The 26,523-nt window shown below is 41.7% G+C and overlaps 1 protein-coding gene across 4 annotated transcripts in view; it reads left to right on the forward strand.

The window, feature by feature from the left end:
• Window positions 1-26,523, forward strand: part of SPAG16 (sperm associated antigen 16) — a 385,479-nt gene that overhangs the window by 258,350 nt on the left and 100,606 nt on the right. For all 4 annotated transcript variants that reach the window (XM_064660354.1, XM_064660355.1, XM_064660356.1 and 1 more), the window contains exons 14-15: window positions 1,064-1,129; window positions 18,708-18,834. In XM_064660354.1, the coding sequence (XP_064516424.1) occupies window positions 1,064-1,129; window positions 18,708-18,834 (193 nt within the window). The remainder of the gene's footprint in view (window positions 1-1,063; window positions 1,130-18,707; window positions 18,835-26,523) is intronic.

Genomic DNA, 26,523 nt, shown 5'->3' on the forward strand with positions numbered 1-26,523 from the left:
CTTTCTGAAAGGGATTGTTGCAAACAGAGAGAATCTACTGCTGAATGTGCTGATGATAAAATGTAGGAGGTTTTGTCAGTGAAAAAGAGAATTCAAATGTCTTATGTCAGAGCAGGAGTGATTTCAGTTTTTTTGGATTGGGAAAATAAAAATAGAATTAAGCTGATGATATAAACTCTAAAAGCAAGACAGAGGTATGATTAACCTATGTTTCTCCCACTCCTCAGAGACTGATTCAAGCTGGAATAAGTGCAAGGAAGTACTAGTAGGATGAATGGTAGAATTTCAGATCTTGGGTTTGGGGTTTTTTATCTCTCCAGAAAAATGCAGCAAACTGCCTTTCAATTCCAGTGTCAGTCAAATGTTTTCTTTCAGTGAAAACTTGTTCTTCAGCATATGATTACACTGTTCAAAGCTGGGGTTCACTTTTAATAGGAAGGATTTTGTTCTGTTACCCAGGAAGCCAGTGACTTCTATGAAAACAGAGAAAGGCATCTCTTTTTACTACCCCTGTCTTCTCATCTTGAAGACTTCAGGTTTTATAGCAGGAGATACTGTGGTTGGATGGCTCCTGTACTGGGAGAACAAGCCAGAGATCAGTGATGACATCTGACATATGTTACTGCACTATGTAGGTCACTTATGGCCTAATGTGCAAGATGACAAAAGATAATTAATTTTGATTTTGTGCCTGTAATTCCTTGAGGAAGACTTGAATGGTGTGTGTGGAATATCAAGAGGCATTGCCTGAGAGCAAGAGCTCAGTCTTTTGGAAGGAGAGATTACACCTTCTAATTCAAACCCTCCAGCAAGGGAGGCTTTTCTTTTGTGGTATTTGAATGCACCTTTTCTGCTGGCTATTATGTGAAGGAAGGAGATATATCCTTACTAATTGTGAGAAATGTGTTCCTCTTCCAGCAACCAGGAGCTGGTTTTTTAGCACATGACGTGTCTTGATTTGCACACAGCCATAAAATCAAGGTCTTTCTGTTTACAACAAGGGTATAGAATAATTTATATCACTATAACTTATATAAATGCTCTCTTTTTGTTTCATTCCTAGGGTCTCCGGGTTTACACATTCCATGGTCACCTGCATCCCTGCAATCATGCTACATTCAACATGAAGGTAAGTTCTGCACACCAATTTCCTTTTTTTATTATTCTTTAATCATCATGTTCCTTGCTCTGGTACATACTGTGATGTCCTTGGTGAAACAGATCCCTCTGTGACTGAATTCAGTATTAGTAATGATTTCTAGGGTGGTTCAGTGTTTGATCAGTGTGTGGTATCTAAGCCATTCTCCCTTGTCATGGTCATTTATTTACTTTCTTTAATGACATATGCTGTTGGGGTTTTTTCCTGGATGGTTAATTTTGCAGTTGTTGTCTAAAAAGAACCATTTTGGTTGGGATTGGTGACACACTGCCATCTGAATGCCCGTTAACTTTGGAAGGGAAGGAATTTCTCCCAAATGGTTCTTTGAGGAGATATGAAATTTTCTGAAATGAACAAAACATTTGTGATGTATGATTCCTCTGGCTCTCTGGGTCACAGTGCTCTTTAAAACTGGTGTAGAAGTGGCGAGGCATGTGCTGCTTTCTGCTACCACTCAGCCTTTTCTCTCAGAGACCATCTCTCCTGGAAAATATTTTAGTGGTGTTCCTGCTCTCTGTGCTCCCACTGACACTTTCATTACAAGCAGAGCAGGGTACTATTTTTTCCTGTAGGAGATCCTGAATATTCTCCTCTTGTTCACTATCAGCTGCTGCTTTACCAACTGCTATGCTAACCCTATGTGTTTAGAGGGCAAAACCCAGGGGCTGGCAGAGCAGAAGGAGTGGGATAAGCTGATGTCAAGGAGGGAATAGGAATTCCCAAGGCATCCTAATTCTTTCTTGGCCATGTGAATATATATCTACATTTGACAGGCACAACCTGCCTCTCAGTATTTTGAAACACTGTAGTGTAGAACAGTAGCAAGAATTGTGAGGGAAATATTACAGTGATACTGTAGCACTGTCTTTAAATGAGTATTAATTTACAAAGGGCCTCGTGCTCTCATGTGACCTGTAATGATTAACAGGAAGCTGAAAGACTGTGTGCTGATAATCTCCCAGATAAACATGTGATTTTGGTAAAGGATATTACAGTTGGCATTAAACTCTAGACTAAAATAATTGCTTGACATTCTCAATGGTTGAATTAGTAAAAATGGAAACATTTGATCAGCTTTGATCAGACTGAGTGAGGAATATAATTTCAGAAGTTGTGATTGCAGTTATATAAGTTAACTGCATGTACTGGAAAACCATTGAAAAATAAGGTAGTGGTCCTGAGTTGTACAAGTAACAGTTGTCCCACTGTCAGGCTGGCGAAGCAATTGCTATATTGCAGCCAAATATAGCACTAGAGAACTGTTTTCTTACCCTCTAGTGCTTGCCCACCAAAAAATTAAAATATTCCACCATAAGCAAGCTAATTAGGGTTCTAATTCTGAGAGACATTTTTGTTAAAAGATGCATGCTTTATGAGGAAAGACATCTTTTTATAGAAACATTCACATTTTCCAGAATACTTACATGGAAAATATTTTGGACACTGATCATGGGCTGTTTGGACACAGGTGTCCAACCTAGTGGTTATACCTGGCCAAAGAAGTCTGAAAAGGCAAAACAGAAGAGTGATTGCTGACAAAATCCTACCTAGAGGGTTTTTTTTCGCTTTTTTTTAATATCCTAATGCCACAGATCTGCAGATCCCGTGCTTTATCAGAAGTCCTGCCTTTAGGGTTGGGCTCTGTGGGTGCAGAGCTGTAATGGTGAAAGATCCCAAGGGATTCACTCCTTTTTCTGCAGGGATATAGGTCAGTTAAAGTGGGCTCCTCAGTCACTTCAGTGGGCTTGTGGCAATCGTGTCTCGGGCTGCTTGGTGCCCAGAGGAGTTCTGAAAGAACATGAAATTCTAATTACACAAGAACAAGGAACAAATTTTCAGAATTTCTGAATTTTCAGATCAGAAAGCCATGGAAGCAGTGTGTCCAAATATTAAGGGATATTTTAGGGAAAGAGTATTGTACAAGGAAGAAGCTAAAAAAGAATAATGCATTTACACAAACTGAATAAATCCTCATTAAACTCTGTGAAACTGATTAAATCTGAGTTATTTACTGTACCATGCTTATGGAACTGTAGTTAATAGTTTTTTGTTAAGTGGGCAACATTTGCAGCCAGGACTCTTATTAGTGCTGAGATTCCCTAATTAGGCATTTCTCTATGGAACACAGCTGCCAGCTTGGCATCTGAAATGTGCCCATTTGCTGGAGCCTGCCCTGCTGGGACATGGGCTCTCCAGAGTCCCCTTGCCCTGAGAGAAACTTCTGCAGTTGTTGTTATGTCAGGACTTCACAAATAACACTTCCAGCACTGTATAAATTCTGCAGTGTTCAAGGTTGGTCCTCCGCCTGTGGAATGCTTGAGAAAACGTGAGCAAAACCCACATAGCTTTTGAATTCAGGACACAGAAAAATGCACTTTTCCTCCTAAAAGTTAATGTTACTAAAATTACCTAAAAGTTAATAAATGCCTTCTTCTCCCATGTCTCCATAACACAATAACTTTGTGGAGAAAAATGTTGCAGATATGTCCTTTGCACTGAGGTATGGCCTAAATACATCTCAAGCTCTGTACATCCTATGCAAAGGTAAACCCCTATGCCAATGAAGTATAAAGACAATAGATGCTTGGTTGAATCATTTTTGCTCCCTTATGTGTGTGTATATGTGTTTGTGTTCAGAGTATAATTATCATCCACCTGTATCTGCCATGCTGTGTTTGTATGATGTCTGCAGGTTTAGGAGCCATTACAGAGATTACCAAGTTTCTTTAAAACAAAAGAAGTATTTTTGAAATTACAGATTATCTTGGGAAAACCTAAAAGACTATAAAAAAAAGATGCTTGATAGCAATGGCCCGATTTTACCTCCCCAAGCCAAAATGCAAACAGCATTTAGGTCGTTCTTCCATTGATTTACTGAAGGGCAAATAATGTCAGACAGTTTTTAAACAAAAACAAAATTTCAATTTTGTTTACCTCTTCAGCAGTCCGGTTGGATGTCAGCTACCATTTAGCTGGGCCAATAATATTGATATTTGATGTCAGTTCTTATTCATTACTGCACCCAAATGATGCAAAAGTCAGATCTTTCAGATGTTTCTATGGATAGCCAGATAAAGCCAGGGATGTCTGACTCCATCTAACAGACACAAACAAGAAAAGAACAGAATACAAAATCAAAAACCTATCTGCTCTGATTGTTATTTATGCATGCAAGGTGTTCACCTCTTTGCATAAACTCAAAGCCAGTTGCTTACAAAGGTTACCAAGTAATATCAAACGTGTTCAATTATACATGCAAAAGAGCTAATAGGTTCTTCCTCTAGTTTATTTCTGTCTCCATGCATAAGAAATATAATTATAGAACTGAATTACATTTTAAATACAGATTTTATTATCATTATTTAACCACTTTCAGGCCATTGAACATTGTTAGAAGTAAAAAAAATAAATCTATTCCTTCTCTCTGTCATGGCAAAGAACAAAATCTGTGTCAAAATGCCCTCATTTCACTTGTTGGCAAAAAGCTCTTTCTGATAATAGTGAAACACTCAGAAAACTATGCTTGAATCCCCTTCCACATCCATTCTCTGAAATAGTCATGTTATTCCCTACCTTTGGAAGCAAGTTTCCTGGAATACTCCCTTCCCTTGGCCAGGCATCCTGTTAAATCACTTCCCGTCCCCTCTGATGCCAGTGTTACTCATGGAGCCCTACAGTCTGTGCCTGCTTTACACATTATGTGTAGACCAGATACCATGTTCTCAAATCACTCTAGAAGAAACTGGTAGATCCATCTTTATTCTGATCACTTTAAATATTTTTGCTCTCCAACTCTGATATCAGTCTTAATGTAGAAGGCTGGATAAATAAGAATGTGTTTAGAAGTAAAAATATTCCTCCATCTCTTTCTTTGAGGAAGCTCCAAAATGTCGGGACTCATCTGACTGTTCAGAAGGCCCAGGAAATCCATGATGCATTGGTTTGTAAGGGCTGGCTCTCCCAGGGTGCTGTATCCCCATGTCCTTGAGAAAAGAGACAGTCTCGCAGCAAAGGTCCTTCGATGGAACTGAAAAAAAAAACCCAAGCCTGATTTTTAAATGTCACACCTTGTTTGTATCATTCAGTTTCCCATCACCATTTCAGGTTTCTTATCAGAGATCATTTGCAAAGAAAAACTTGGTAATAGGTGTCACACACCTTGATAAGTCAGTGTCAGAGAAAAATCCCGTGCAGCAGATGATGGTGACTGAGAAACCTTTGGTGTCAGTAAATGCGGTAACTGCTGCTGGAGTTTACCTCTGCACTTCGAAATTAGGCAAAATGCAGTTCCTTCACTGTCTGTTTGTTTTGTCTTCCCGGGTTATTTTTGGATCAAATTCCCAGTTACAGTTTCTTCTGGGGAAAAATCATTAAAAAATCTGTTAGTCTTGCAGTTTGCTTAATCAAGGCCCAAGCTGCCTTTGAAAACATGGAATTAACCAGTCTTTCTATTCTCTGTCAAGTATATTAATGTATAATGTATAAATATAAATCTCTTCAGATACTTTAAACCCGATCCTATCAAGTTTACTGACTCTGAAAATAACCACAACTCAAGAAAATCCACCTTTTTTTGTTTTATGCGTTCAACTCTCTGCATTATGAGATGTGAGATCAGTTCATTCTGCCACAGCAGCTCTCTCCTCCAGCCTCAGGGTTTATATCTTTCTTTCATTTACCACAGGTTGATTTTTAATTTTTTTTTAAACCCAGGGAATCCCATCTGGTGCTTCTTCTTGTCACCATGCAGGTAATTTCAGTAAATCACAAAGTATCTTGTAACATTCACCCAAACAAATGCGGGGAAGCTTAGATTTTAGAAGACCTTCTTCTGGTTTTCTTCCTACTCATGGGTCCTAGGAAACTATTTCAAATCCATCAAGAAATTAATTCAGTACCCATCAAGAAATTCAGTACCTGAAGGGAACTGACAAGAAACATGAAGGAAGACCATTTACAAGAGCTGTAGTGACAGGCTTCAAACTGAAAGAGAGTAGGTTTAGATTGGATAGAATGAAAAAATTCTTCCCTGTGAGGGCAGTGAGGCCCTGGCACAGTTGCTCAGAGAGGCTGTGGCTGCCCCATCCCTGGAAGTGTTCAAGGTCAGGTTGGATGGGGCTTGGAGCAACGTGATCTAGTGGAAGGTGTCCCTGCCCATGGCAAGGGGTTGGAACTGGATGAGCTTTAAAGTCCCTTCCAACCCAAACCAGTCTGTGATTCTATGAAAAGGAGTGTGGTTTCTCCCCGTAATGATATTTGTAAAGACATGACTTCTCTGGCATTCCAAGATGGATATCTGCCTGTCTGCAGATAAGGTGTTACCTAAGGCCTCATGTTCTATAAGAGGCAGCACATTCCCACCTGGTCAGTGCTTTTGGTCCCCTCTTTGCAGGACACACCTTTTGCTGGATCCCAGTAGTTCTACCTGGTCTCAGTGCTGTGAATGCAGGACAATCCCCAGGTTAATGTGGTGCCTGCTCGCACCTGGACTCTATAATAAAGTGAAATAACCAAGGGATAGATGCTTTTCCTTGGGAGTATAATAGCTGAAAGTCCCTAGTCATGATCACTGAGACTTGTGAGCCTCAGCAGTGAACCACATGATGATGGTGTAGATGAGCAATGTGGGGTAGGAAGCAGGGCAGGTGTCTGCCATCATGCTGTCCCATTCATTTGTTTTGAACCAGCAGTAAATGAAATATTTAACTTTTCTAATTGAAGCTTTTAATCAGATTTTGCTCTTGTTTAAATATTTGCGTATGATGAAGCTTTGTCTCAGCTCTTCATGATAAAATTTTGAGGTAATGAACATACATTTGGATCTCAAACAACTCTGTGAAGCCCAAGAAGAGAAAATGCATCATTTTTAACTAGCTTTGCTGTAATGTGGGTTTCGGTAACTTTAAAAAACCTGTACGTTTTAGGTCAGATTGGCTCTTGAAAGATCTTCAACAGAACCTGATAATAACTGACCGTACAGTATTTTCTTTTCTGTTTTCAGAATTTATATTTACAAATAGAGACATATTGTAATGTCCATTTGCTCCAAACTGAAAGAAAAAGAGATTATCTCCTTTAATGTGATTTTGTTTGCTTAATTCTGTGTTCTGCAGTGAATGTGACCCTTTGTGTATACAGTACATGAAGCAAGCACTGTTTAGCATGCACAGCTGCTAGTACTGTGGAAAACTTTGTCCTTCTTTCTTAGAGGAGAATTAATTTGTGTATCCTAAGGAATAAGGATTTTTTTTAAATTGCATCTCCTGGCCCCGCACGCCAGCCTTTGCTGTGGCAGATGTACACTGTGGGTCCAGGCCCCTGCATAATTCATTTTTTATTTTAACAGCTGTTTTTTCAACTCATCTTTTTGCAAAACAAACAAAATCAGAATACAAAGATCCAACTAGATTCTTTAAAATTCAACTTCCCTCATGCAGTACAGTCAAACCTGCCTCTATTTGTGATATTTCATGGGCATTGTGTCCTAAAACACATGAGAAATCAGCATAGCATGCCCACCCTCTACCCTGTGACTCTCTCATGTGATGGTCATTTTTTGTGACTAATTGTGAGGCTTTTGCCTGCACTACCATTGTCATCACTGCCAGGAATGGAAACCATTGCAGACCCTTGGCCCTGAGGTGTGGGGCCAGGGCTTCAGACGTTGGCTGCTCATGCTGACTCTGCTCACCTCCGGCTCGCCCAGCACTCCCAGTTTGCTGTGGTCAGGTGTTGGTGGGGGCTCCTCAGCCAGGTCACCTGTTAAAATAGATGCTATCAGTGTGGGTTTGCATTTGTTAGGAACAGACTGAACAGCTCTTCCAACACACAGCGTATCTGTGCAAAGTTGACTCTTCAAAAGGGCTTAAACTAAATTTGGGCTAGAGAAATGGGTTTAGTAAACTAAACCAGTGATTTGAGTTTGCTAAGAGGACTCTTGAACATCTACTGCTTATCAAATCATGTCCAAAGGGAAGCAGGGTGCTTGAAACAATGCTGTATCCACGGTTGTGCAGTACATGGCTTTATAGAATACCAAGTCGGATTTAAAATGAATTTATGCAAGTGTGAAAGTAGGGCCAACTTTGGAAAGCCCTCTCTGTTATGAAAATGCAATTAATCTGTAGTTGAATAAATATCACTGTTAGAAGGTATTTGAATATCAGATTGATTTAGTCTGAAAATAATTGAGAATGCACAGCTAAAGTCCATTAGAGATGGGAATGCAGATTATATTGGTTTGGGTTTGAGTGGCAAGGTTTGCCATGCGGTTGGTCCACCATTTTGGGACAGCCCATGCAGTCACTTTGCAATTCTGAGGCAGGACATGCGGTCACTCCGCCATTTTGGGTCAGGACATGCTGTCCCTCCACGATTTTGGGTCAGGACATGTGGTCACTCTGCCATTTTGGGGCCGGACATTCGATCACTCTGCCATTTTGGGTCAGGACATGCAGTCACTCCATGCTTTTGGGTCAGGACATGCTGTCACTGCCATTTTGGGTCAGGACATTCGGTCGCTCTGCCATTTGGGGCAGGACGTGCGGTCACTCCGCCATTTTGAGTCAGGACATTCGGTCGCTCCACCATTTTAGGTGAGGACATGCAGTCACTCTGCCATTTTGGGTCTGGACATGCTGTCACTCCACCCTTTTGGGTCAGGATATGCTGTCACTGCCATTTTGGGTCAGGACATTCTCTTGCTCTGCCATTTTGGGGCAGGACATGCTGTCACTGCCATTTTGGGTCAGGACGTTTGGTCGCTCCGCCATTTTGGGGCAGGATGTGCAGTCACTCCGCCATTTTGGGTCAGGACATGCTGTCACTGCCATTTTGGGTCAGGACATTCTCTCGCTCCGCCATTTTGGGTCAGGACGTTTAGTCGCTCCGCCATTTTGGGTTCAGGACATGCTGTCACTGTCATTTTGGGTCAGGACATTCTCTCGCTCTGCCATTTTGGGTCAGGACGTTCGGTCGCTCCGCCATTTTGGGTCAGGACATGCTGTCACTGCCATTTTGGGTCAGGACATTCTCTCGCTCCACCATTTTGGGGCAGGACGTGCAGTCACTCTGCCATTTTGGGCCAGGATATGCTGTTACTCTGCCATTTTGGGAGAGGACATGTGGTTACTCTGCCATTTTGGGTCAGGACATGTGGTTACTCTGCCATTTTGGGTCAGGACATGTGGTCTCTCTGCCATTTTGGGTCAGGACATGTGGTCTCTCTGCCATTTTGGGTGGGGACATGCAGTCACTCTGCTATTTTGGGTCAGGACATGCATTCAGCTGCTGCCATTTCAGTATGGCCCAGAGGCTGACTAAGGCTCAAGGGGTAGGTGATGGAGCAGTGGCTGTCCCACCTATGCAGAGCTTGCCCTGTTTCTCCCCCTACCCCACTTCCCACGTGGTTGTATTGAGCCTGTCAACCATTCCTCTGATCTTCTCGGGAGGGCTCTGGGCTCTGTCAGGGCTCTGGGCTGTGTGAGTGTTATGGTCACTGTGATGTCTCTGAGAGCTGTGAGGGATGTAAGGGATGTGAGGGCTTATGGGGCCTGTGAGGGCTCTAGGGGGTAGGGAGTGGAGCAGTGGCTGTCCCATGTACACAGAGCTCACCCTGTTTGCCCCCACTGCCCACTTCCCACCTGGTTGTTTTGAGCCTGTAAACCTTTCTTCTGGTTTCCTACACAAATTAAATGTATTTTTTTCCCCTAGTCTGCTTTACCTGTGACAGTGGTTGGTGAGTGATCTCTCCCTGTCCTTATCTTGACCCATAAGTCTTTTGTTGTATTTTTCTCTGCCCTGTCTAGCTGCGGAAGGGAATCATAGGGTGGTTTTGGGGGATACCTGGCACCCAGCCAGGGTCAACCCACCACAGATATTTAGCTGGCTTTTTGTGAAGTAGTTCTTGAAATATTGAGATGAGATTTGTTGAACTGATCATTCTTTCACCTGGAATACATTAAAACTGTGAGAAAGATTCATACACTTATTGGAGTTCAGAATTGGGCAAGCTTCTGTGAATACATTTTATATATTGTTGATATTTCTTCTTTATGCATTTAGTTTCCCTTAATAAACACCCAAAGACAAGATAAAGAGCCAAATATCAGGTTGGACTCGATGATCTTAGAGGACTGTTTCAACCTTAATGATTCCATGATTTCACCATGTTCCTTTGGTAGCTTCTCGTTAAAAAAAGCACATGTACTTTACTGACACTCATTTTCTTTCAGTGACTTAGATGTTCTGCTTTTTAAAATGAACAGTTTTACGTTTCAGCAATAGATCTCTTGCCACTAATTCTAATTTATGAATTTACGAAAGCATATATTACATCTGTATTTTAACATTACTGCGGTGAATACTATCCAGTTTTTCCAAATGTACTTATTTAGACTGTAAGGAACTGAATGATGATAAAATCCCTGTGCACGAATGTGGCATAGCCCAGGAATTTGTTATGCTTATTGCTCTCAGGAGTGTCTAATCAGGTAATGATGGCACCTAACTTTACTTTAGTCATGGCATCTCTCAAAAATACAGAGAAAAGCCAGGAATGGCAATTATCATTCATCTCCTCTCACTGCACCGCTCCCAGAATTCAAAGACACTTCTTTGATGGTTAGAAAGGAGAAAACAAAATTGATTATTTTAAACCTCTCTGCAAAAGCTATTGCTCCCTTTGCAGCCCTGTTTCAAGTGCAATGTCAACTACGGGGAGCAGTAACTCTGCAGGGAGCGCGGTGGTTTCATATGTAAATTTATGCAATGGTTTCTGCAAACCTGGCATGTGTTGTGCTCCTCAAACACACCACCGGCACTTCCTGCTACTTGATGTGACAAAGGGAAGAGAGATTCCCTCCGTTTTTACACAGCAAGAGGAAAACCTGCAGAGAGCATGTACACAAACAAGAGACCCATGATCCACAATTATTTTTGAAAGTTAGTAAAGCTGGAAATTCTCCTGCAACAAAGTTTTGCTATTTCTATGGATTACTTGTGATGGAGCTTCTCCATCAACACACAAGGGTGTTTTTTTTTGAGTCTCCATGTGATCCGAAAGGATAAAATTAATAATCTTGAAATAATATTGTTTTAGGATACTCTTCATCTTGATCAAAATGACCACTGAGAAAATAAGGATAAGACATAAAAAAATTCTGTCTTGATATCTTAAAATTTTTGGGTATGTGAAGGCCCCCATACCTGTTTATTTATCAGCATAGGCATCTCATCCACACGTTTTCCACTTCCCAATGTATCTGCTTCTCCTCACTTTCTAATAGAAATAGACTTTTGGTCACTGATCATGATAAAGAGGCATCTCAGTGCCTCTACTCTCCTGACATAAATTTCTCTTCTGCTTGAAACCTCTCCTGGGGTCTGTCTGGTTGATCCCTGTGCTCTGTTTGGTTGTTTGCATTAACAGCACTCGCCCCTCAGTCAGCACTTCCCCGTGTGTGTCTCCCTCCTTTGTGTTTCCCACCAGGACTTGCTGCACGCTTCCAAGGACCTGCAGGCAGTCCTCGTGTTACAGCTGACCCTGGTCAGGACCCAGCGTGTGCAGCAGTAATTGATAAGTGTTTAATCTGAGACCATCATTTAGAGTGGCTAATTGGGATAAACAGTACCTTTTTACAGCACTTCTGGTGGTCTCACGTTCTTTCACCTTCATTACAGTGGGTGATTCATCTGTCTGTGTTCTTTGCAGCAGCACCGAGTGAAAGAGGAAAGTGTTGACACAATCCTCCAGTATCTTTGTAAAGGCTGTTTTGACTTACCATGTTCATTATGAACTGCAGCTGCTGGGGTGCCTGAAGGAAAAAGAGCCAGCGAGATTTGGAGCTGGGATAAGAATGATCCCTGCTTCCCCCAGGCATAAAACATGCATTATCCCAAGGTGTCTCCTTTGAGCTAGTGGGGCAAGTGCTGATACTGCTGTGTAAATGGGATTAAGAGAGAGCTTGGAACAGATTCTTCTTGTTTTGAATCTGCAATGTTTTTTCATAAGAGATACTGTTCTGCCTGTTTGTACAAATGCTCACAGAGCTGGATGGGAGGAGGAGGATGCTTTTGCCCAGAGCATACACAGTCAGTACACTGTCAAAACCTGTGCACTGAACCAGAATATCAGGGGATTGCAACAGATTAGTCATCACAATGTTAGTCACTGTTGTACAGCAACAGTAGCCACCGTTTTAGGGCAAGTTGTACCAGTTCTACTGAGTGCAAAATCAGGAGCTGTTCATTGACAACTGCTAATACAGTTGGAGGACTCTTCTGTAGGAACCACCAGTGAACCTCTGACATGATTCTTTCTGCATCAATATCTTGGATTCTCTTTGGCCCCAGAAGAGCTGGTGTCTCACCAGTTTGCTTCTGTTCAGAACTGCAAAAAAAATGCCCCTGGGAGTGAGGACCAGATCCCAGTTGCTTGAGCTCTGGGAGTTCAGTTGCTTTGAAACATAAATGGTTCTTTGCAACTTTGATCACACTGCAAAAGTCCAAACTATAAAAGGACAAAGCTAGGAAGAAAACAGATGGGAAAACACTGGCCTTGCCTGTTAATTACCCTTAATCACCCCTTTCCCCCACTCTTGATGAAAATAATTATTAAAAATAGACCACTGCACTTTCAAAGTGGTTATCAGTGTAGCTCTGTATTTTTGCCAGGCTAAGTAATTCCATGGCTTTCTAAGAAGATGCTATTTTCATTTGAAGCTGGGATGATTTAAGCATGATATTTCAAAAATGGGTGGTGATTGATTAGTCATTAGTCTAATAATGGACTGCATCTGCATTTTTCCTCCATCTTTATCATATTTTGCATAATTCATTTGGCTTAATTGGACATTAAAATCTTTTTCCATGTAACCACCACAGCACATTCACCCGCCTCTGCTTGGATTGTCATGGGATCCCTCTGCCCTTGTTCACTGCTGCTCAGAAAGCCCAATTCTGCCCTGTGGGATGGGGTGGCATAGGAATGGGACTCTGTCTGCCTTGCCTGTGTGCCCCCTGGTATTTTCTCTGAGTGTTATTTGGTTTTTGCATTACAACAAGGCCTGAAGTAATAACTCTTTCCAGGTTTCTGATGTGCTTCAGGCTGTAAATGTGGGAGGTAGTGACTCCTCTTAAAAATACTCCCTATAACACATATAAAATGGGGATACAGTTAAGTGTTATAGGATGTGTCCCACAGGGAGCACCTTAGAAATTCAGATTATTGGAGTCTCTCAGTTTGAGGCAGCTGAAGCTGTTCCTCATGTGGCCAGTTTGTCTGCTGGCACTTAATGGTGAGGAGGTTCCACCAGCTTTGTGTACACAGAACAAACTCCTTTTACTGGGAACAAGACTGGTGAGACCAGTAACAAGCTCATCAGCCAGAGGTCAACCAGATTCCCAAGAGTAATGGAAAGGGGAAATAATTATCAAGCTTCTTTCTAGCTGGCAAGGGGCCTAGAACTTGGATCTTTTGCTGCTGGGGTTGATGAAAATGTCAGTGTAGTCATCAAAAAAGTCCCTTAAAATACACTTCATATGGCTGCAGCTGTTTTGAAAACAAAGGACTCGCAAATCAGAACTTGTCATAGTGAAAATTAGTTGCTGGTCACTCACTATTTTGCCTTTTTAAAAATATTTGCACAAGGTAATGAAACAACTACTGACCTGCCTTCAGAAATAAACTTTGAAGAGGATACTCCTGGGAGGAGTTTACTGCAGTCCAAATTAGATAAAGCAAATTGATGTGGTTCATGTATTATTGATCTTTCAGCAATAAATCCAGAGGGGTGTTTATAAGCAAGGGACATAATTATCCAGATTTTTATCCTTCTTGCTGGTCTGAAACAGCAGTTTTCAGGGAATACATACCTAAAGCATACCTGATGATTAGTCCCACTATTCATCATTATTAATATTCAGAAGAAAAAATGTATATTTAAAAAAAAAAGGGAAGAAGGAAAGGAATTTTTAAAACTTCCCAGAAATTATATAAATCTGTTAATACCCCAGGTTACAATTACTTGTTTTGTTTGCAAGTGCCAGTTAAGACTGGGATTGTGATGTATATGGATCTGAGCATGCCCATTTTAATGGGAGATCTTCTGGAGTATGAAGATGTTCATTAAGTTGGCAGGAAGGTAAAGAGTGGAGGGTGGAACTGTGAAGGCAATTAAAGGACTTGCAAAGTCCTTTAAGTAGAGCCTGGAACAGAGCCAGCAGTGAATGCAAACTAATTGAATCCTTGTATAAATTCTTTAATTACTTCAGTGTGCACACACAAAACAGTACCGAGTTGATTCTATAGACTAGGCAGCAAGTCTGACCAGTTTTATGGAATCAGTCTACAAGGTCTGTGATTAGAGGAGGTAATGGAGCCGGGCTGCAGCTGCAGCAAATGTGGTATAAATGGAAATCAGTACAACAGGAATCTGCTTCTGCACATACTCTCCTTGCAGCTCATTGTCTCCTCCTTTTGCATGTAGGAAATCAGTCAAGCCCTCATGGTCCACCCTGCTGTTCAGTAAAATATGGCATCAAAAAGACATCATAAAAAAGAGTGCAGCAAGAAACAAGAACAAGAAAACCATGACCAAGGCAGAGGGCTCTTCCATGAATAACTAGAAGAATAACTAACAGGGTTGAAAAAGCCAAAAGCTCATAGGAGAATTCAAAGTGATTCTGCCTTAAAGCTTTTGAAAATGGCCCATGGCCAGATGGAAATGAGTTCATTTAACATATGACTTATCCTTTTCATTTTCTTTGAATGGCATGTGGCTCCAAATAATCTTTCAGCTTGGTTACATTCCTGGTTTTTTTCTTCCTTTTGAGAAGTTGTTATCCCACATCTCCAGCTCACTTGACTTAGAAAAATATGGAATAGAGCTGGCATTAAGCAAAGAAGTGGTGAAGTGTAATAGCCAGCTCACTAACAAAATCATTATGGGATGTTTTTAGTGTAGCAGCTGCCTTGGGATCAGTAATAATTAAGCCTGTGGACAGAGTATGTTGAGGCTCATCAAATACCTGTCTGCACATGTTGAGATGTTGCCACCAGAACCCTGTTTCCTTACATCTGTTGGCATGTGAGGTGTGCTGTCTTTTCACAGAAATCAGGCAAACTGTGCTGCTGGGTGTTGCATTTTACGCAGTTTGTTTATACCAGGCATCCCAGAGGAAATTGTTAAAAAGCCTGCAGACTTTTGACAGCAAGAGCTGATTAATCTGTGCCACTAAGATAGTGTGTGAGCCCTTTGGAGCAGGACCATCTTCTCTAGCTTGTTTACACAGTACCTGTCACACTGGGATGGTGCTCCCAGGCCCGGGTTCTCCAGCACTGCATCTGTTCAAACAGTACCTGCAAGGGCCTTTCTGGTGAGGCCACAAATCCCCTTGTGAAAGAGAGCCTAAATTATCAGTTAGGATGGTCCAGTGTACCTGGAACCTACAAATGACTGGATTGTGGAAAATCCTGTAGGAGGGGAGGTTTGTTTACCTTAGGGATGTGTAGTAAAAATGGGAGAAAATAAATATGGCAGACAATAGGATGGCAGGATTGAAAGAGCGTGGGGTATGGGGATTCTCTTGTGGTGTGCCAGCTACTGCAGCAAGATTAATTAATAGAAGGAAGGCCCTGTAATAAAAGTAAATCAGATTGTTTCCCTCATAATTATGCCACTAGTAACGATCCCCAGTTGGAGTGAGAAGGTCAGAGCCAGTGCTGCAGTTGCAGTCACTTTGGAGCAGGGACTGTCTCTGATCAATGTTTGCATAATATCTGTTCCAGGGAAGATTCTCAGGGCTGTTATGATCTATTAGCTGGACTGTGCTGTTACTTAAGAGAGAAATGTCATATTGAAAATCCATGGGCACAACTGTTGGTGACAAAAGGAGGAGTCACAGAGCACCCACTGGAGTGTCTTCTGTAACTACCCTGAGTAGATTATGTGCAGTCTTACCCGGGTGGGCTCTCCATTGATCTAGGTCAAAATTGCTGAGCTACCAACACTGTAATTAAGCAGCATTTATTGAACTGAAGTGCAGTGGATACATACAAAACAGGTTTGAAGACACATACAAGACAAGTTTGAAATCAAACCAAAACACACACCATCCCCCACGAAGGTATTTGTTAAAATGCCTCTATGGATAGAAAAAAATCAGGAGTAAATGCAAGAGTATGCCCAAGTCACATTAGACCATATGAAATAATGGGTGTAAGGGTTACTGGTGATTTCCTTAGTGGACCGTTGATGGTGACAGACATAATCTTTGCAGAAGAAAGTGAAAAGAGAAGATGGGGAGGTGTGGAGAGTTGGTCCAGAAACAAGGTATTTACTCTGGGGAATGGAGGGATCTTTCTGCACACACACTCTTCTCTTTACTGGCAGGATAGGTCATGACCTAAGGAAAAGAGAGATCTCACTGGATCGTGCGTGTCCCAAGCTCCCAGTTTGGAATTACTGCTGTGTGCCATCTCTACTGACACCTCTGTGCAGCTGAGATGGGCATCTTTAACCTCTCTGAAAGTCAGACAATTCCAAAATTCCAAAATTGGTGATCAGGTTTGCAGGAGTCGCGTTATAAACATCAGCAATGGGTACATGCATAGTTAATCCAGACTCCATGCTATCTGGAAAGGGTGGGGAAGAGAGAAGGAAGAGCTTCAGGTGTTTAGCCCAGAAAACAGTATCCAAGGGGGATGTGAATGACACACTAATTGTAATGCATCAGGGACAGGGAAGAAGGGAGGAGTTTTTCTGCAAAAACCCACTTGTATTTAACCAAAAGGATATAGATTGCATGTGAACAAGTACTTTTATACCCATTTTATATTTATGGGCTGAAAGCTTTATAAATGCAAGGACAGGCAGGTTCTAGATCAGTGGCACAAGGTGGATGGGGGAACTGCTGCTAATGTGGAATTTACTACATTTATCACAGCAAGGGTATGAAAATATTGCTAGTAAGAGTAAGGGACTGTGAGTAGTCTCTGGAAGCATTGCTTGTAAGAGGAAGGCAGTTGATTTGACAACTCTTCCAGTTGCATATCCATGATGGTGCTTTTTTTTTCTCTTGTTAAAAGTTTGCTCTCTTGAGATCCAGTTCAAGCCATGCAAAAATTTGGAGTGTAGTTGTTGTATTTTGGGGTTTTTTGTTGTTTGTTTCCCCAAGGGCATTCTTGACCTCATCCTTTGTATAGGCTGAACTTAGTGGAAGCAGGCAGGTGAAAGGAGGGGGAATGAGATGGCTACAGCTGGTGAGATAGTTAAACAGAGCTGTGATGCTCAGCACCACTACCTTGGCGTGGGGTGTAATTATAGTTACTGAGCTTTTTTTGCAAAACAGCAAGTGCTGAGAGCACACCTTGCAGGCTGCTGAATTCTCCAAGCAATTACTTTGTTTCTCAGTGTTACCTCTGAATTAGTCTGTAACAAGCCAGAATGGAGTTTTGATATTTACATCTCCTCCAAATGAACCTAAAGATTTCATTATACTTGCACCAGGATAGTGTTTTGCAGACCATTACTTTCTACTTGAGAAGTTGATGGATATTTTAAGATCTTAAATCCTCTGTTTGCTAGAAAACTCCACACATTTCTTGCAGGTATTATTTATGTAAAAGATGTAAAAAATAGCTGAATAAAAAAAAATAAATCACGGATGTGGTAACTGTCCCATATTTCATCTGATTCTCAGTTCCATAATGTTGTGATTCTCTTTCCAAACAATATCCTTTAATCTAATCTTACACTCTTGCAAAAATTGGAAAAGACATTGACTTTGATAACTGTGAGTGCACACCAGCTGAGCTGCTTTGGGGATGTTGAATCTTTATTTAGGAGGTTAAAATGAAAAATGTTTCTAAGTGGCTAGCTGGGCGTTCTTTCTGTTATGGTGGCAGGAATTAGCTAGACAAAGTTATGTTTGGGCATCCTTTACCCTACCTTCTTTGACTTTTGCATTTGTTCATATGCTACATATTCAAAATACATCTTTAAGAGGTTTTGGATGGTTGGTTTTTGTTTTAATTAATATTGAACAGAGACATGGGGAACATGGTCCTGCTGTCTTTCCTTGCGTAGTCCTTGTGTGCTTCTGGCTCCCTGGACTGACTGACCTGCCCTTAGTGTGGCTGTGGAACATACAGCAGGGAAGGGCTGTCTGTTCTGCTCCCATCTTGTGCTTCACATGGAAAACACGAGGACACTAATTTAAAAGCAGGCCTAAAGGGCCATTCCTGGGAGAAGAAAGGGAATCATAAGACAAGTTCTTAGGGGACACTGGTATCAGAATTCAAGATGACCTCTTTTCTCTTTTTTTACTTATAGTTTCTCCTGAACTGGTCTCTTCAGGAGTCATGTTGTGGTTGTTGCTATTCAAGGCAATGGAGCTGAAAAGCGGCTGTGATAACCTTCTATATAATAACTTGCAGTACTTACAGCTGATGTGTCTGGCACCAGTGGGTGTCCAGCCCTGTGTTGTAGGCTTTCTTCTTGGCAGAAGTACAAAAGCAATGCCTTGGTTTTGTTTCCATCGTTGACAGGGGGATACAGTGGCTTCCTGTGACTCCTCCGGTGTGCTGAAGCTCTGGGACATGCGGAAGTTGGTCCCTATTTTATCCATCGACGCGGGCCCACATCCTGCCAACCAGGTCGCCTTCGATCAGTCTGGTAGGATTCTAAAACAACCTGTTCTACCTAAGGGTTTATTTTGAAATCTCTCTCCTCCCTTTCTGGTTCTGAAGCCAGATAGCATGTGTGAAGCAGCGGAGATGTGTTAATTTTAAGGAAGAATTGCCCAATTGTGCCAATGATCAATACATTTGTTTTCTGTGGACTAAGCAGCCAAATCAGACTCCATTCATATAAAATGAAAATGTGCAATAACAAAAAGTACAATTAATTACAAAAATATTACCTGAAATACAGAACTGACCAACCGGGGTAAAAAGCTCAGCGAGATTACCTGTGTTCTAGTGATATTTATTGTCCATTACTGTTTGTTCTTTTATTTGCTAATTCTGTAGTTGCATTTCATAACCAATCTTACTAAGTCCTCTAACAATTGCCTCAGAACTTCATTGTGTTGACAGGACTGCTTACTAGGCACAAAGAACTGAATTAACCAGTTATTTTTCATCATCAACCGTGTATTACCATGTCAGCAATATTGTGAGTGAGCATGCTTTTTCATTTGAAGAGGGGCTGTTCTAAAAACATTTTGTTTTAAAACCAGTATTAATCTTCCCTTCCAAAGGACAGACAAGCATTCATGTTGCAGCACAGAATTAGATCTTAGCTTAGGAAATCGTTTTGCTCAAAGGTAGTACAACATGATATGATATACTATAATAATATATAATGTAAAATATGTAGGTATATTGAAAAAGTATACATTTGCATTGTTATGTTCATAAAATATAAAGCTTTGAGAGATAATTAAGGAATCATTAAAGAAAAATAATAGTATGATATTTTGTCATAATGACCCACATACTGTGGAACACATAATGTCAATATATTGAGTCACTTGGCAGAAAACTTTGCCATCAAATTCTAGATTATTTGTATAGTGATTTCACAGATCTCTCTGCTGTATCATTAAATAAGGTATTTTCATTTCCAAGGGAGTGAAAATGCATTGACATTTAAACTGTCCATTTTTGGACAGTTTCCCAAAGACAAGTTTAACCACTCTTGTATTTATGTGTGTAATTTGGAATGAGAGCTCATTTCTTGTTCAGGAGGATGTGAAGAAGTTTTACAGTTTTGTTTCTGGAGTCTAATGTTGGCTCATTCGCAAAGGAACCGCATCTCTGAAAAACACATTTGCAATATTTCTGGCCAGATGGGAACTTTCCAATAGAAAGGTTATCAGCTTCAGGTAATCTGAATATGCACTTTTTTCATCATTTGGATAATATCCAAAATTTTCTCTGCAGGACTAAGCACACAACAGAGATATGAGATCGGGGTGGATGATGACAGAGGCAGAATGCAACAGGATGCAATCCCAGCTATAAAGATAGGAAAATACCTGGCTAAGGCTCTTGCCATAAGAGGGATAGTCCCTGTGTCACCTGAGCAGGGACAGAGGGTCAGCGACCCATACCAGGCACTGTCCTACACACAGACTGCTTTTTTTGGCTAACACTGGAGTTGCCAAGCCAACTAAATCAAAGTGAGCCTAAATCCTAAAATGGCCTTTGGTGCATCAATTAGAGGTCGAATGATGCTTGTCTTCGACAGCAAAGTGCTGGGTGAAATGATCCAGCAGGTTCCTGCAGTGTTTGTCTAAAATCATTCATGGATTTGGTCAATCTAAACTCTTCTGTCAGTCATTTGGGTGGAGTTAACGAAAAAGCATGTCAAAATAAGTCAAACAGCCAGAATACCCCAGAAGTAAATGGTGATGGGAGAATATATCCCGTGTCTAACAGTCAGGGAGTGGGACATCTGCCTCATTCAGGACCTCTGTCTGTGGAACAGCTTGGGTGGATTTTCCTTATCAAAGCATGGCTGAATTTCCAGCTGTATCCCTCGGTCTCTCCAGGTGGTGTTACACCACCAGTGTAAAATACTTGAGTGCATTAATAGTCACAGACACAAATTGTTCAGCATCTTACAGGTGGATTTAATTACCAGATTAGAGAGCCATGGTTGAGCAGGCTTTTTCTTCTGCCCAATAATTATTTAAATGAGAGCTAATAATGATAGACGGGGTTTATGAAAAGTTGGGTGGTATCAGCAAATGAGACTGAGGTTGGAGATAGTAAGGCCCCAACTAATGGAAGAATTTTGTTTGGTTTTCCTTTGTGTTGTTTTCAAGTCATTATCGTTGCAAATGCAGTGTAGACAAGCACATCTTACCTTTTGTTTTAACTGGTATTATCTTTGTCAGTATGACATGCACGGGGTGGGAGGTGCTTCACAAGGAGCCAGTACCAAGGAGGAGTTTGTAAGTTCCTGGGATTCTCCTGATGGCATTATTGGGGATGGTACTTGCTGCCTTGACTGATCTGAGTGCTATTCATGGCACAGATGCCTGACCATAAAGCCATTTTCTTTCTTCTGAGTCATTTCACACTCAGAACTGAAATAAGTTAGTCAAAAAAGTTGTGTATAAATCTTTCTGCTTCGCTTGCACTCTGCCTTAGCTTTTCTTTAGCTCAGCTTAGAGGTGGACTTTTCCACATCCCATACTTGTGAATGAGGAGAAATGAACTACATAATTAATTACCACTGCACTTCATGTGGATTTTCTGCTTTGCCTCAGTCTTTCTGAAACAAGCTGGTGGTATTTCAGTGAGAGGTGGTGATGGAGCTGCCTGGGACTCAGCCCACTGGGGTAATGCTTTTCACTACAGTGCTTAATAACAGAAATTATTCTGATATTATATACAAAGCACATGTCCTTTGAATTCTGTGTGCTGTGAATGGTCTCAGAGAGAGGACTGACAGTGGTTACTGTGCAAGATGAGCCACAATGTAGCTAATTTTTAAACTGAATTCACTTTTGTTTTTTCATATGCAGTTTAACCAGTATCTCCATGTGCATATATTCTCGTGTAGCATTCATGAATCCCTTAAATGCCATCTTGTAATCACCTTTTGTTTCCAGTTGCTGTTTTGAAAATGTAAATATGATTAATCACGACACAGCATTGCATATGTGAGACAAGCTGTAGAAGGTTCCATTTTATATGCTGTGATATATTTATTTATTATCATAGCACATTAAAACAAACCAACCAAACAAACCCCACTTCACAGCAACAATCCAAAAAGCAAGAGAGGCCAAGGGAAACCAAATAATATTTGGAAAAAGGTACTGCTTTAAATAAATAAATAAAATCTATTTATTTTAAGATCTAGAGGTACAGGGAGGTGTTATCATTTAACCTGCTTCCATCCAGGCTGGGCCATGTTGCTCTCAGCAGGAGTAAATAGCCTTACCATGCCTCTGACCATCTCCAAGGGCTATAGGTAACTGTTTTATTCCAAGGAAGAGGATATTAAAAGAAAAATAAAAGTTGTAAATGAGTGTGAAAGTTGAGAAATGGCAGGATCAAGATTATTTTGTGATAAAAGTTGTTTATTTTAGGAGACGAATTCTGGGGATGCAGGAGACACATTGACAGTGAACAGATGGTAGCACTGTCAACCATGCTGGGGTCAGGGCAACTGTTCAGTGTTGCTATCTAAAAGGAAGCTTAATTTGCTTTGATGTCACGTGACATCACAGAGGGCCGTCACCACAAGACAGCCATCACTCCAATGGGTGGCAGTTGTTTGCTGTTCCTCTGGAGCTGCTTTGGGTGCTAAATAGCGCTCTAAAGAATTTGTTTCTCCGAATTACCCACCCTTTACTGAATACAGAATTATTGACAGGATTTTCTGGGATGCCATTGCTGAAGCATTTCCAATATCTGCACTTGCTATTACTGATAATATCAAAGCCACAAGTGATCCACACAGATGTCAGGAGGGACAGGGACATGGAGATTAAACCTCAAATGATCAGAATTCCTGCTGATACTGAGTCAGCAGGTAAAGTTCCAAAATCCCAGTTTTCAGATTCCTTATCTGGCAACAATTTGTGTGCTCACAACAGAACTGGCAATTTTAGTCCTTGCAAATTGATCATGCAGTGCCCACTCCATTTTCTCTTTGATGTCCTCGGTTTTTGTTGGTATACTGGCTGCAAAAACAAGATGATGTTGAGGTGACAGAGCCAGGTGTCTGTCTGTTCTTCTTCTTCCCTTCACATTTTTGGTTAATTCACAGAATCATAGAATCAGCTGGGTTGGAAGGGACCTCCAAGATCGTCAAGTCCAACCCTTTATCCAACACCGCCGTGGTTCCCAGACCACGGCACTAAGTGCCACATCCAGTCTCATCTTAAAAACCTCCAGAGATGGAGAATCCACCACTTCCCTGGGCAGCCCATTCCAATGGCTGATTACCCTTTCTGTAAAGAATTTTGTCCTAATATCTAACCTAAACCTCCCCTGGCACAGCTTAAGACCATAAAATTTTCTGATTTCAACTTCTTTCCTCCTGCCTCAGTTTACAGGATAGCTTAAGTTGATATGAAGAATGATCAAAAGAGAATTTAAAACAAAACCTCCACCACTAAATAATGGTGCCTATTCAGGAATAGGCAGGAATATTTTCCAGTATCATTCACAAGGATGTGAAAACACCACATGGTGTTTTGTCCCCAGTATTGACCTCTTGGGTGCTCCATTAGTGACTGTCCCAAGTGAACTTGTGAATACTGCAAAATATTGAAGCACAGAAACCAGTTCCTGATATGGAACCCCTGGCAAGACTTACAAGACCTGTCATGAGAATTGTTTGCTTTGTTCCCAGTGAGGGTAGATTGTGATATTTGCTGACAGACAACTGTGCTGAATTGCCCTAAATCAAGAAAAAATCCTTCAACTTGACTAGTCAAAGAGATCCCAAAGGAATACTAAGTAAGTTTGCCGGTGCCCCTAAACTGGGAGGAGCTGTCGACTCCCTGGAGGGCAGAGAGCCCCGCAGGCACTGAAGTGTTACACAGCATCCAGAGGAGGGACACAAGGACGGGGAAGGGGCTGCAGGGGAAGCCGCGTGAGGAGCAGCTGAGGGGACTTGGTCTGTTCAGCCTGGAGGACTCAGGGGAGACCTCACAGGGATCTTCGACATCCCTGTTGCCAAATCCTCTGAAATTGTTGGGATAAATAAAACTCTCTAACGCCGTGTTTTTAGTGTTAGAAAGCAAGGTATTGCTTTTATTCAGAGCGCTGGGGTGTGTATGTGGCCGACCAAAATCCTGCCCCCATACAGACACCACTTTTTCACCTATTTATACATTTTTGACAGACAAAAGGCGTTAATGTTCATTGGTCCTTAATTACATCATTCTCTTTCATTAGTTAGTATCCTACCTCTTATTGGTTATTAATTTCTTGCTTTCTGTGCTAATTAAGTCCACACTAAAAAAGATACTTTTTTAGTATCTTTTTCCCCGGTAGGGACTTTGCAGCATGTATACTGAATTCTTTGTTAATTCTTTTCTTTGTGACATAAAAAAAAGGCCTCCTTCCTTCCTTCCTTCCTTCCTCCTTTCTTTTCCTTCCTTCCTTCCTTCCTCCTTCCTTCCTTATCTTTTCCTTCCTTCCTTCCTTCCTCCTTCCTTCCTTTCTTTTTCTCTCTCTTCTTCTCTCTTTCTTCTTTCTTCAGACTCCCCCCCGGGGCATCGCGGGCTGCTTTTATAGTGGATCCGGGCGGGGCCCCCTTTGTGACGCTAGAGCTCTCTGAGCCGCCGTCACCAGCGAGGTCACAGTGGCCGCACCCGATGCATCACAAAGGGGGCCCTGACGCGGGCCTGGCTGTGCCAAAAGCACAGCGAACTCGGGAGTCAGTGGTCCCTGGTGTCCCTGTGCGCCGGCAGCGACTCGCTCAGGGTGTGCCCGGGCCCTCGTCTCTGCTCGCCCGGGCTTTCCCTGGCTCAGGAGAGCCCCCTGGATCCCGCTCGGGAGTGCTCCGCTGGGGATCGGGCTTCTCACAACAGGGGCCCGATGCCGGGAGTGCATCCCTTGGGACCCAGACGGCTCCAAAGCTTTGTCCTTGCTTCACCTGTGCCAAGAGTGACACACGGGACACGTTTCTGCCAGTTCAGCGTGTGCAGAGCTGAACTTCCAGTGCCCTTTCTGTTCAAAGCCTTCTGGAGCTAAAAAGGGGGCTGGGGTGAGGAGGAATGTCAGTAAGTGGGAGCTTAAGTACTCAAGAAAAGAAAGGACCAGAAAAAGGCAGCTTCAAATATGAGATAAGTAACAACAACAACACAAGGCGTTACCATTCTGGAACTTTTTCAGTGAAAGCACAGAACACTAACATATAATCTCATAGGAAATAGCCTTAAGTTTTAAATAAACAAGCAACTGTTCAATAGTAACATATATAATATTAGAGGAACTAATCTTCCATTTTAAATAAATCTGCAGTCAAACCTGTCAGTAGGCAACAAAAGGAGCACGTGCTCAAAGGCTCCCTCTGGGACATGGCTCACACTGCTGTGCTTTCCCAGACAGCTCAAACAGGTGGAGTCTGAGACGTGAACAACTTTTTTGGCAGGGATTTGCAAAAGTCAGAGCCTGCCGACAAAGGGTCAGAATATCAGGTTTTTAACAGCCCTTTCTGCTAAAACCGTGGCTGGGATCAGCCCCATTGCAAATGGCTGGTGCTGGGGGCATTCTGAGAGGACACTGATTTTCTGTAAGGACGACCCAGCATTTCACATTACAAGCCAGAAACATCTGTTTGTCCTACTTCTTTCCTTAGAGGGAAGAGAGACCTTCATTTCCCTGAAGTTTTCTGAAACGGCTCTTGTCCCTCCCCTACAGCTTGAACTTACCTAGAAAGTATTATCTCCAAACTTCTCTCTATGTCACTGTAGCCAGGCCAGTCTTTCTGAATGTCTTTAAAGAAATGTTCCTTCAGACTAGAGGAATTATCCTTTGGATTCAGGTTGGCTACCTACAGGCAAACCTTTTTTTGATACCTTAAATTGACACCATTTAAGTGGCACTGAGGAGATAAAGCCCCATCTTGGTAGGGTGGGGAGTTTCCTAGGATGGAAGAAGCTCTCCATTGCTGGGAAGCTGTACAGGGGGTTTTGAAATTAGTGGCTGAATTGGCAGGGAACACACCTGCACCTTTCAGATCCCAGGAGGTGACTGTGTACACATATAAAGAGAACTGGAATAAGACAAGATCTTTACTCTTTCCCACTTGTTTTGCAGTTTCTGAAGCTTGCTTTTTGTATTTGTCTCCCTCTTGATTACAGATAAAGTCATGCATGATGGGAGAAAAATCCTCTAGTACAGAATTTACCAGTAATCTTTTTAGAGGCATCTGATTTTGCCCATATAGAGCAATTATGTGCTGACATTAATGTGTGTGTTTTCTTTGTGACCCCCATTTCTGACTAAAAAGCTTTTTTCATTACAACACTTTATTGCTCTGTGTTCTTTAATCTCCAAGGCAGATTACTTGATAACATCAATTGATTCCTTAGGGTGCTTTTCCCCTTGTGGTTCAGTGCCTGAGTCCCTGCCTCAATTCTGACTATGTATGTGCTGTCACAGACAATACAGTCTCAACTTGGGTAATTTTCACTTGATTGAAGTTATTGCCAATTAACACAAACTTCTGATCACTGATTCTGGGGTTTGACAAAAGAGAAAACACGAAGAATTAAACAACTGTTTAAGTAAATGCTTTTTTCCCCCTTTCCCATTCTCTGCATAAGCCGAACCTCTCTTCTCCCCCCTTCCTAGTCTCTGCCTGCCCTGTTTTTGCTGCAGGCTG

This window comes from Pseudopipra pipra, chromosome 7, assembly GCF_036250125.1.
Source record: "Pseudopipra pipra isolate bDixPip1 chromosome 7, bDixPip1.hap1, whole genome shotgun sequence".
In the NCBI taxonomy this organism is placed as follows: Eukaryota; Metazoa; Chordata; class Aves; order Passeriformes; family Pipridae; genus Pseudopipra; species Pseudopipra pipra.